General features: G+C 36.4%; 1 protein-coding gene across 1 annotated transcript; it reads left to right on the top strand.

Moving 5' to 3' along the window:
• The first annotated feature begins 4,342 nt into the window (after window positions 1-4,342).
• LOC128202584 (uncharacterized) lies at window positions 4,343-9,561 on the top strand. Its single transcript, XM_052903395.1, has 2 exons — window positions 4,343-4,450; window positions 4,501-9,561. The coding sequence occupies exons 1-2, from the start codon at window positions 4,343-4,345 to the stop codon at window positions 9,559-9,561; spliced, it is 5,169 nt and encodes a 1,722-aa protein (XP_052759355.1).
• The last annotated feature ends 3,671 nt before the right edge of the window (window positions 9,562-13,232 follow it).

Genomic DNA, 13,232 nt, shown 5'->3' with positions numbered 1-13,232 from the left:
GGGTATAAATAAATAAAATTGTATGTACATACAATATTAATTTAATTTTTAATATATGTGGTACACACAACGCCATCTAGTTTTAAATAGACGTAAAGTAAGTCATTTTTAAAAGACAAATAATATAATTAGAAATATACATGTATCATGAGAACGAAGTCATATGTAAAACTAGCTTTTACATACGACTTTGTTCGCTTGATATACTGGGATATATTCGCTGACCGCGATATATTCTCCCATAACATGCTCAATGCCATATAATACTTATTATATTATATGCCATGGACACTTGTAAACTGACGCTCCACCTAATGGAAAGTGGTAACTGTCGCCTATAAACATGAGCAGTACCATGGACATAACAGAGTATACTGTTTCACCCATGATACACCACATGCATTGCCATTCCTGAGGACTCAGGTGTTATTCCTCTGTACCCTGTAAATTTATTGCCATATCCCACCTTTCAAACTGAAACACAGCCATGCATATATTAATAAGGATACCTACATGTTTCTTTTTAATATAAATTTGAAGAAAATGAAAAAAACCCTATAGAAAATAAAAATAAAAAAAAAGTGGTGTAACTTGAATGAATGAATTAAGTACCACGTTTGCTACACCCGTACTCTCGTTGAAAATAAACTATCTCTCAAAATCGTCTGATGTAAATATTTTTTAACCTCGCAAATGTAATATTAAAAAGGTACCGAGAGGATTCTATTGTATTACATAAATTAATATTGTTCCCAATTGATTAATCTATTTCTTTTCGAGATTGTACACTGATAATGATTCCAAAATTAAAAAATTCATCTATTATTCACTCGAGAATTTATTTCTTAATACAGACCCTTGCTCTCAGACCGCCATTTTGGTCATCATTTCAGCCATTATCCGTCCACTGTTGGACATAAACCTCCCCCATAGACTGCCATAAAGAACAGTCCTGAGCCACCTGCATCCACTGACTCCCAGCAATACATTTCAGGTCGTCACTCCATCTAGTGGGGGGTCGTCCTACATTGCGTTTACCCGTACGTGATCGCCACTCAAGAACCTTTCTTGCCTATCGGTTGTCGGTTCTTTGAGCTATATGACCAGCCCATTGCCAATTCACCTGAATTGGCAATGCTTATCCTTCGGGCTATGTCGGTTATGTTGGTACTTTTGCGGATATCCTCGTTTCGGATTCTATCACGAAAAAAGACTCCGAGTATAGCCCTCTCCATAGCCCGCTGAATAACTTGGTATTTTTTTATACAACTTAGAATGGCAAACAAGCTGACGGCCCACCTGATGAAAAGTGGTAACCGTCGCCTATAGACATGAGCAGTACCATGGACATAACAGAGTATACAGTTCCGCCCATGATACCCCCATGCGTTGTCATTCCTAAACACTCGGATGTTATTCCTCTGTACCCTGTAAATTCACGCCATATCCGACCCTTCAAACCGAAACACAGCCATGTAAACACAACTGTTTCAAGGTAGAAACACGAATGGGACAGAGGTACCCAAACAATCGACTTTTGTACAAAATCTCCCTCTACAATTTCACTTCAATTTGTGGGACAACATCTTACACTATTTGCACAAACGTCCCATTTGAATTTTCATAAACGAATTTGTAACTAAAGCTCCGAAGGTATAGTTACAAATACCACTGCGTACAATTTCGACCCTTGTTGCCGTATTTACGTGAATATGAATTATTGAATGGGATAACAGGTACATACAGCAAACATACATAGTTATGCAAATATTTCGCATGTCAATTCTATTGTGGTATTGCTATAATGCAACTGGGCTAGTAGAAATGTTTTGTAACGTGTTGGGCGGGACTATAAGAGGTTATATCCTCTTATAGATAGATACTCTTTACTGTTTCCCCCAAAAGATTACAATAGTAAACTTATTCTAGACTGAGGGACTGATTCTAACCAGAGGGAGACTTTGTACAAAAGTCGATTGCTTGGGTACCTCTGTCCCATTCGTGTACTATTCCATTATCACCCATTAAAAAAAAAACAATTTCACTGCGCTGCGTGATTCTGTCCAATCTTAAAATCGTTAAACTTAATTTCTAATGTAGACAGTGTATTCATTTATTTTAACATTTATTATTATGTAGGTAGTATATTTATTTATAGTGTATGTATTTATGTAATATTTGATTATATATTTTAATATTATATTTAACTGTATATTTGTTTATGTATTAATAGTTGTAGCACTTCAGCTGCCCGCTAACGAAATGCTTTCTTATTGTATCGGGTTGACTGGAAGAGATCTCTGTCAGAGATAAGTCCACACTTGCTCACAACATTTGTAAATGCATTATATTATATGTAAATTACAAATGCAATAATGAATATACATATAAGTCTACCACAACTTGTATCAACTCCGCTCTCACTGGAACGGCGTATTGTACGCTTCAGTGCCGCATCGCGTCGCAACAATACGTCACAGTGGCGCGTGGTTCGCATGCCGCGATGTCGTTGCGAAGTCAACCGCAGTTCTGGCAACTATGCACCCGATGGTTAACGGGTCGGACTGCGCTGGAGTGATTTCCGTTAGGCTGCCTTTACTTTATATTTGTGTCGAAATATGCATAAATAGTATTTTGGATATTAAGTTAAAATAGAATGCTAACAAATGCATTAGAAACCTTTTAACAGAGTGGTTTTAGCAGTGAAACTTATTTTTTTTTATGATACCTACTTAAAGGAAGAGCGAAATATAACTACATGGGTCAGATAAAGAAAATATGTTTTTTTTCTGTAATGTATGATAATGGTATGGTAACTCCGCCTGCGCTATCGGTATACACTGTCGGAGCACCGGTGATAGATGACTGATGAGGATGAAAGCAGGTCAGTTAGCCCATCTAACGGTTCATTTTTATATTATACATTACTCTACCTGCAACTCAGCATTTCAACAACCGATAGACTCTTTAATTTAACTGCAGAGCTCGTACTTGGCAGCGGACGGTGCGTCCTGCGGTACCTGAACACTGCACTGTTGCCAAAACTCTATTTTTATAATGAAGCTGCTTTATAACGTGATAACTCTGAAATCGGTCAAGAAAATAACGTTGTTAATTTAAAATAACGTTGTTTCGACAGATTCATCCATTTATTTTTTTTATTAACTTAAAAAAAGAAGGTCTCCATTTTGTTGTATTTTTTTTATATTTGTTTAGTCATAACTTCGTCGGTTACGAGTATAAATTGATTTAATTTTTTTTCAGAAATTTTCCTAATGTTTTCAGTTCTTTTAAAGTCCATTCAGAAGTTTAGTTTCTAAATTTTAATATCTTGTTTTGCAACGTTTGAAGCCTTTTTTTTAATGAAACTAAAAAATGATCTAATTAGTATTAATATCAATTCTAACTGAATATATTTGGGGGGAAAGGGATTGTTAGTAATGAGGTCAAATAGCCCTATTACTACACGATGGTTTCCAGGGGGAACCACGTGGAGGTCGACCTGATAGGGTATATTACTAGCAATGTGATAGGTAGCCTACATTACTAACAATCCCTTCCCCCCTGTATATAATAGTTTTTTATGGGTGTCTACGCACATAAGGAGAAATAAAGCACATAATGTTCTCCGTATAGCAACACCAGACAAGTCGTTGCTATTCACCCCGTGAATACCGGAGAGATGGAACAGTCAAGTCTTTATAAAAAAAAAACTAATGGCTTTCAAGAGAGTAGGTAGATGTGTGTACACGGAACAGTTTTCAAGTTATTTTTATATAATATAAAATTTACAGTCTAACTATTTGTATATCTATTCATTAATAAATATAATAAGTCAAGAATAAAAATTTATTCACGCCTCGAAAAAGGGAAAAGATTGGTGATCGAAACAAATTGGTGACCCCGACGTGATTTCAGCTTTACAAATTTACAAGTTTATCAAGTGGCAAAAATCTCCATCATCAACACTATATGTTATTCGAAGATTTGAAACAATAATCACAGGGAAGTAAGCCCAATCATTGTAATAAATTCCTATCCATTCCTTTTTTGTGTGGGTAGAAGTTGACAATTAAAAGTACGGATATATTTTTAGTTTAACTATTAATATTTCATTTTATATTGTATGTGGAGGTTTTTAGTACGATATAACGATCACTAAAATCATATTTAAATTCACGCCGGTGTTTTTTATCGGGTATTCAGAGAGGTTTCAACAAATATATTTGTAGCTACTTTTGATTTACTAAGTTCTATAACATATTAACTTGGAGCTGTTTTCAATGTGTGAATTACTTCAGTATAAGTCAGTACCTATTGATTCATTGTTTGCACTTTAATAATGGCAGACTATAAAGATTTATTAAAACAACGGAGCACAATTAGAGCTCAATTAACATTGTTTGAAAAATATTTACGACCATTACTGGAAACTCGAGAAATAAATAAGGTTAGGATTCATGAATTAAACTTAAGGCTAGTAAAAACTCGTTTGATAAGGTGCAGACAGACATTGAGAAGTGGGTATTGGATGAAGATTTAGATAAACAAATTGAGGACCGCGAACAAACAGAAAATAAATTCTTTTCTTTAATTGCTGAAGCTGAAGCTCTGTTAGAATATTACAATAATGAAAACCAATCTGAAACTTCATCTGCCAACACTCAGTCTGCCTTAAATCTGAAGCTACCTCCATTACATATTTTAAGATTCGACGGACAGACCAGCATGTGGATAACCTTCAGGGATACCTTTCTGTCTTTGATTCATGAGAATGGAAGTATTCAAGAAGTTGCTAAGTTTCACTATTTGAAGTCCTATCTAGATGGCGCTGCCAGTGACGTTATTAGTTCTATCGCTGTTTCTGCAGCTAATTATCGAATTGCTTGGAACTTATTATGTGATAGGTACAATAATAAACGTATATTAATTAATGAGCATTTAAAAGCGATATTTTCAATCGAACCTTTGTCTAAGGAATCAGATAAGGGTATTCGTTGTTTAATTGATGCATTTTCTAAAAATTTAAGCGCATTAAATAGTTTAGAAGAGCCGACCAATTCATGGGACACGATTATTATATACATAGCAGTTAGTAAATTAGACAGTATTACAGCGGGTAAATGGGAAGAATTTAGAAGCAATAAGGAATCACCTACTTTACAAAATTTTTATACATTTTTACGTCAAAGGGCAACAGTTTTAGAGACAGTCAATGCTAATAGATCAAATAAAAATGAAAAACGCAACAATATGGGTAAATCTAAATCATTTATTATTTCCTCAAAGACATCTCCTGATTTTTCTTGCACAGTTTGTGGTTTAAAACACAAGTTGTTTGACTGCAGTATGTTTAAATCGTTACCAATAGAAGAACGTATTGCTAAGGTTTCTGCTGGTCGTCTATGTAAGAATTGTTTCCGAGGCGGCCATCGATCATTCCAGTGCAAAATGAGCGGCTGTAGAATCTGCAAAGGAAAACATAATACCCTATTACACAAACAACTTTCATTACCTGTAAATTCAACCACTCCACCTCAAGCACACATACCATGTGATCAACAAACACATGATTCATCTACAGTACTGACAACTACACACAATGCTACCATTCTAAATGAACCTAAAACCACAGCTAATTTCTCGAATTCTATAATTATGTCTGCTGTCGCCGCCAATCAAGCTCTTTTGTCTACAGCGTTGGTCAAGGTGACAAACAATGACAAACCCTACATATTAAGGGCTTTATTAGATAGTGGTAGCCAGTCTACGTTTATAACTACAAAGGCACTACAGTTGATCGGACTAAACAATATTCAAAGTGTTCATCAATGTGTTTCTGGTATAGGAAACACAACTTTAAACATTACTAAATTAATAGATATCACAATACATTCTACAGTGAACACCTTTAGCATTCCGATACGATGTTATGTCTTACCTCATATCACAGATTCCTTACCTCACAAATCAATATGTATTAATGGGTTAGGTATTCCAAATAATATACAACTTGCAGATCCTAAGTTTTATCAATCATCAGAAATTGATATTCTTTTGGGAGCTGATGTTTTTTGGGAGTTGCTAGATAATTCAAAAATAAAACTAGGTCCTAAATTACCTATCCTTCAAAAAACTCAATTAGGCTGGATTATAACCGGTCCTATTAGCGGAGGTAGTTCAAATAGTCATGTTATCAAATGCCATTTTTCTCAAGAGATATATAAACAACTAGCTATGTTCTGGGAATTAGAAGAAATACCTAATAATCCTAAATCTCTTGATGACAATTATTGTGAGAGGTTCTTTCGAGAAACTACTAAACGAGATGACAATGGAAGATTTTGTGTACAAATTCCACTTAAAGAATCACCACAAGTGTTAGGTGATTCATACAACGTTGCACTTAAAAGGTTTAAACAAATGGAAAGAAAGTTTAAACGCGATTCTTCTTTCCATCGAAATTATAGTAATTTTATATATGAGTACAAAGAGTTAGGGCATCTTGATGAAATATCCGATCATGAAAAATTAGGCTATTATCTTCCGCATCATGCAGTAATCCGAGAGAGTAGTAGTACCACAAAATTACGTGTGGTTTTCGATGCATCGTCAAAAACGTCATCTGGAAAATCCTTAAATGATATTCAATATGTAGGTCCAGTAGTACAGAACGATTTACTATCTATCTTAATACGCTATAGACAACACAAATTCGTTATCACAGGAGATATTGAAAAAATGTATAGGCAAATTCTTGTCGACCCTAATCAGCGCAGTTTGCAAAAAATTTTATGGCGTGATAACGAACAGCAACCAATTAAAACATTTCAATTGAACACTGTAACCTATGGTACCGCTTCTGCACCATTTCTCAGTACCAGGTGCCTCATTCAATTGTCATTGGTATGCACTGATCCTATTATAGCAAGGTTATTGAAGGAAGATTTTTATGTAGATGATTTTTTATCGGGTGCTGAGACTGAATATGAGTTAAAAAATATAGTTAACTCTGTAACTACTATTCTAGCCTCTGCTTGCTTTCCGCTTCGCAAATTCCGAACGAACGCCCCATCTATATTTGATGATAATCCTGACACCTTGACACCCAAAGACTTAGATGTGAATGCTCGAACTAGTGCTTTAGGTCTTAAGTGGGATCCACGAAGTGATACTCTTGAGTTTTCTTTAAATATTAATACACAAGAGAGGATTACTAAAAGATCAATCCTGTCCAACTCAGCTAAATTATTTGACCCCTTAGGTCTATTAGGACTTTGTACTATCATTCCAAAAATGATTTTACAAAAAATATGGTTGAGCAAATTGGAATGGGATGATCCTTTACCAAAGGAACTGGAACAGTTGTGGATAGATTTTATTTTAAATTTGAACAGTCTATCATCTGTTCGTATTCCTCGTTGTGTTTGTATAGCTAATCCCATTAATGTCGAGCTACATGCGTTTTCAGATGCATCTGAATCAGCATATGCATCATGCATGTACATGAGATCGATTGATGATGCAGGAAATATTTTAGTTAGATTACTATGTGCAAAAACCAAGGTCGCTCCACTTAAAGCTATTAGTATACCTCGATTAGAACTTTGCGGTGCATTATTATCAGCCTATACAGCATATTTCTGGACAGATTCATCAATAGTTCTTGGGTGGTTACACTCGCAATCTCGCGACTTGAAAACATTCGTGTCCAATCGAGTATCGGAAATTCAGCAGCTAACACTTGCGCAATCTTGGAGACATGTGCCGAGTCAACTAAATCCAGCTGACTTAGCATCGCGTGGCTTGAATCCCAAACAAATTCAGAGGGTAAATTTATGGTGGGATGGTCCTGAATTTCTAAGGCAAAATGAAAGGGAATGGCCGCAAAACATTGCACTTCTAAGTGATTTACCTGAAAGAAAAAATCTAACTACTACTGCTAAAACATTAACAAACACTGTTACAACTACATACACACATACAAGTATTAATATTAATAAAGTCACACAAATTATTGATTTCAACAAGTATTCTAAATTTACTACTTTACAGAGAGTCATGGCTTATATACTAAGATATTTACATAACAGTAAATGTAAAATAGACAAACATACGGGACACTTAACTGTCGAAGAACTTAATTTAGCGATGAAAAGGTTAATTAAACTACATCAACAAGAATGTTTTGCTACTGAGATAAATATTTTAAAAATAAACAAAAACTTACCTTCTAAATCGCGACTGCTTTCTCTAAGTCCATTTCTAGACGATAACGGGTTCCTGCGTGTCGGTGGCCGTCTCCAAAATTCTTCTGAAATTTATACAAAAAAGCATCAAATTTTGCTTGACTGCAGTCACAATTTTACTAAACTTCTTTTTGCATATATGCATAAAAAGCATTTACATAGTGGACCACAATTATTATTAGCCAACATACGAAATGAATACTGGCCTCTGAAGGGTAGAATTTTGGCTCGTGGTACAATAAATAAATGTTCTGTATGCAGATTAATGAAAGCTAAATCTATAAATCCTTTAATGGGAAACTTACCAGCTTCAAGAGTTACTCCAAGTTATCCATTCGAAGTCAGCGGTGTAGATTTTGCCGGGCCGTTCTTGATCACAGACAGAAAGGGACGCGGTTGTAAAATATCGAAGAGCTATTTATGCTTATTTATTTGTTTTGCCACAAAGGCAATACATTTAGAAATCGCTAGCGATTTATCAACGGATGCATTTATTATGTGCCTTCGTCGGTTTATATCACGCAGAGGAAAACCGAATCAAATCTATTGTGACAACGGTACTAATTTCGTAGGTGCAAATAATGAAATTAATAGTTTTCTAAATTCAGAACATGAAAACATCTCCACGTTTGGCGCTGATGAGGGCATTAAATTTAATTTCTCACCTGCATACTCTCCTCACTTTGGAGGTCTTTGGGAAGCCGGCGTAAAGGCGGCCAAATTTCATGCGGTCAGAATATTAGGTGATAGGCATTTGACGTTCGAGGAATTGTCGACTTTATTCACACAAATCGAAGCAATCCTAAATTCCCGACCTTTGACCCCTCTCTCATCCGATCCTACAGACTTAGAACCTTTAACTCCAGGGCACTTCCTAATTGGTAGAATGCTAACATCATTGCCATCTCCTAATTTGCAAGATATTAATCCAAACCGATTAAACCGGTACCAACTACTAGAACAATTGAAACAACACTTTTGGGGACGTTGGAGAAACGAATATTTGTGTGAATTGCAACAGAGGAATAAATGGAGAATAAATCAAGACAATCTAAAGGAAGGAGACATGGTTATCTTGAAGGAGCCTAATATTCCACCACTAAAATGGAGAGTTGGACGTATACATAAATTGTACCCTGGACGAGATGGAGTTGCTAGAGTGGCAGATATTAAAACTGCGAAAGGAATTTATCGGCGAAGCTTGCACCAAACCTGCCCACTACTTCACGAGGATGATAAAACAGATCTTCGAGCCTCTGAACCTTCAGTCATCGACCGGAGGGAGGATGTCTACGCACATAAGGAGAAATAAAGCACATAATGTTCTCCGTATAGCAACACCAGACAAGTCGTTGCTATTCACCCCGTGAATACCGGAGAGATGGAACAGTCAAGTCTTTATAAAAAAAAAAAAAAACTAATGGCTTTCAAGAGAGTAGGTAGATGTGTGTACACGGAACAGTTTTCAAGTTATTTTTATATAATATAAAATTTACAGTCTAACTATTTGTATTCATTAATAAATATAATAAGTCAAGAATAAAAATTTATTCACGCCTCGAAAAAGGGAAAAGATTGGTGATCGAAACAATGGGTGAAATTAGAATGGTTACCATTCTGCGCTAATGGGATACGCTGACGGAGCACCAGTGAAAGGCGATAGATGAGAATGAAAACAGGCCAGTTAGCCCATCATGATGAATTTATCGGACATAACCATTATAGTTTCCAGGGGGACCTGGTTGGGTATATTGCTAGCAATGGGATCCTCAGTCTCCATTACTAACAGTCCCTTCCCCCTATATAGATTAGGCGGACATGTGAACGAACACAGGGACGATACGGTCCATAAATGCGATCAACCGAAAAGACAATGTTTTATTCTAAATAGTTGGCCACACTATGCCAGCTCACTAAGTGCTTTTCAACGCTAAGTTTTGATCGTCCATATACCCAAAAACTGTCAATATACCTACATCAAAACAAAAACACTCCGATCCGCTGTCGGAGTGTTTTGTTCAAATGTCTTTGTACTCCGTAAATGTAAATTAGCTACCAGACATACATATTTTTAGATTGCGATCCCGATTTACCTTTTGCATGCTGTAATAGCAGTGTTTATATTCGATTGTAATTTATTTTGTCTACTAATAAATTCTGTTAATATTATAAATGTGAAAATTTGTAATTACGGATCAATTAAATGATTTTTTTTATACCACTGAGGTGGCAAACAAGCTTACAGCCCACCTGATGGTAAGCGGTTACCGTAGCCTATGAACGCCTACAATACCAGAGGTATTATACGCGCGTTGCCGACCCTAAAGAAACCTCTTTACCTCCCTTTTGAAGAATCACATGCTGTAGTCTCTTGGGAAAACCTCGGCAGGGAGCTCATTCCATAACCTTAGTGTTCGTGGGAGAAAACATCTCTGAAACCGCGTTGTACGCGACCATTTAGGCTGTAGGGTATGAGGGTGAACTCCCTGTCGATGGCGAGCCGTACGATGATAGAAAGTGGCCGTAGGCATCATATTAAAAGATATCAGTTCGAAAGAAATAAAGAAGTAAATATAGAAAGAAGGAGAAAAATGGAAAAGAAGAGAGAAATAAAAAGAGATAGACATAAAGAGACAAAAAGGAAGAAAGAAAATAAAAAAATTTGCTACACGGGCCAGGTTATAGTCTAACTTAACACAGGATATTTTATGTACTGATTCATATGGCCACAGCCGCAGGATACAGCTAGTAAATATTTAAATAAACAATGTAAACTCGAAATAAAATAGGGTACGAAGCCATCACCCAGTACTCATAACGAGATATATCCTCACCTCAGAGGAAATCGTACCCCCACTGTTGAGTATTTTTTTTTTTATGCCACTGAGGTGGCAAACGAGTATTTTAATGAATTGATTTTTTTTATACTATTATTATTGTTACCAGAAGGAGACCTTGTACAAAAATCGTTTGCATGGGCATCTCTGTCCTATTCGTGTTTCTACCGTAAAGCGGTTGTGTTTGCATGGCTGTGTTTCGGTTTGAAGGGTGGGATATGGCGTGAATTTACTGGGTACATAGGAATAACACCTGAGTCCTCAGGAATGGCAACGCATGGGGGTTATCATGGGCGAAATAGTATACTCTGTTATGTCCATGGTACTGCTCATGTCTATAGGCGACGGTTATCACTTTCCATCAGGTGGGCCGTCAGCTTGTTTGCCATTCTAAGTTATATAAAAAAAACCCACGGGAAAGGAAGGGGTGGCCTATTCTATGCCGGGACCACATGACTATTTTTAGTTACCTATATACATATGTATATGAACAATAGCATGGACATAACCTATGATGGCCATAGTTCTTATGCTTTCTGCTTTGCCACCTCTAAGTACTAAAATATTATGCCCTCGTGTCCTGTAATTTCGATGCAATGAACATACTTCAAACCAAAACACAACCATGCAGGTAGCTAGCTGCTTTAAGGCAATTTAGATATATATTCTGTCGTTGCGTGAATTAAAGGCAAATTGTCCAAAAAACTTTCAAAGGCAACATATTTCAGACCAAAAAAGCCGTGAAAAAGTTAAAAGGATCGTCAGATCGAATGAGTGAACGATCCCTTCTAATGTATTGGTTTAAGTGACAAGCGAACGGATATTTAGCGGATGACCTATCATCATATCGACCGTTCTCTGTCCATTGCCGAACATAGGCCTCTTCCTACTTGGTTACCAGTAGTAGCCACGCTTGGCAAGCAGGAAAACCACATTTGGGTTTTGGTGGTATTTTAAGAGGACACTGCTATCCTATCGACTATCATGTTCCCTTAGTCGCCTCTTACGACACCTACGAGAAAAGAGGGGGTGACCCATTCTATATTGGGGCCACAGGGCAGGATGACCTATTCCACCTGTAATATATAAACAAAATTTTAAAATTTCAATACACATCTATTTCTGGTAATTTATATTGAACACAAATGCCTACACTTTTATAAATCATTTGAATCAAAATTCAACGTTACAGTTGTGAAGCAATCTTACAATATCTATTGTAAGATGCTTTAGGCTAAAAACTACTGTATACATAAAGGATTCGAACATACAAAATTGATAATATTTCATATTAAGCTTAATTATAATATTGTTTTTATTTTAAATGCATAAAAATCATTTTAAATAACTGATTTGCGCTCTAAAACACGCTACCCCTTGTAACGTTATGTAAATTAGACTCTCTTTTCTGCGCTTAGCCTTTAATTTGGGCCGTTGGGCGTTTAAGTCGTGGCAGCCAGCCTAGCTGTGGCTAGAATGACAGAAGCTTCCTGGGATCTTGACGAGTCTTATTGAGAGACCTCATCGTTCCAAGGATTTTTAAACGTTGAGGGACCACAGCTTCACGTTCCAGGATTACGTGAGTAGCCATTTCTTCAGTATCAAAACAGCCTTAACAAAAAGTGGCTTCTATTGTGTATAAATGTTTGTTTAATTGGCAATGGTCTGTTATTGTCCCTATCATTATTTTAAGGTTTCTATCTAGATAATATAAACGTTTTGATAGTCGTTAATTTTTTTTTGATGGATGAAAATTGTATGGTAACCCCGCCTGCGCTGACGGGATACGCTGGCGGAGCACCAGTGAATGGAGATCGAGGAGGATGAAAACAGGCCAGTTAGCCCATCATGATGAATTCATCAGGAATTAATCATGATAGTTTCCAGGGAGAACCGCGAGGAGGTCGACCTGGTTGAATATATTACTAGCAATAGCATTCTCAGTCTCCATTACTAAGAATCCCTTTCCCCTTAGTTGTTGATTTAATGTTGTTTCTCTGCAATCAGTAACTAACGCTACCTCTTATAACTTACACAGTTTAGGATGTAATTTACATCACGCTATTCCTGTTTATATCCGCATCTGTCTTCTGTCGCTTCTTATTACTCACGGTAGCGTCGGTATATATATCTTACGCAAGAAATT

The sequence above is a fragment of the Galleria mellonella genome, unplaced genomic scaffold, assembly GCF_026898425.1.
Source record: "Galleria mellonella isolate WM207_F2 unplaced genomic scaffold, CSIRO_AGI_GalMel_v1 utg139, whole genome shotgun sequence".
Lineage (NCBI taxonomy): Eukaryota > Metazoa > Arthropoda > Insecta > Lepidoptera > Pyralidae > Galleria > Galleria mellonella.
The sequence above is the reverse complement of the archived record's forward strand: the minus strand, read 5'-3'. Positions and strand labels throughout refer to the sequence as shown.

Bases quoted from the DNA above. Each gene is read 5' to 3' on its own strand.
- LOC128202584 (XM_052903395.1), top strand. From the start codon at position 4,343: ATGGCAGACTATAAAGATTTATTAAAACAACGGAGCACAATTAGAGCT. The intron at 4,451-4,500 runs GTTAGGATTCAT...TCGTTTGATAAG, and splicing joins AAACTCGAGAAATAAATAAG to GTGCAGACAGACATTGAGAA.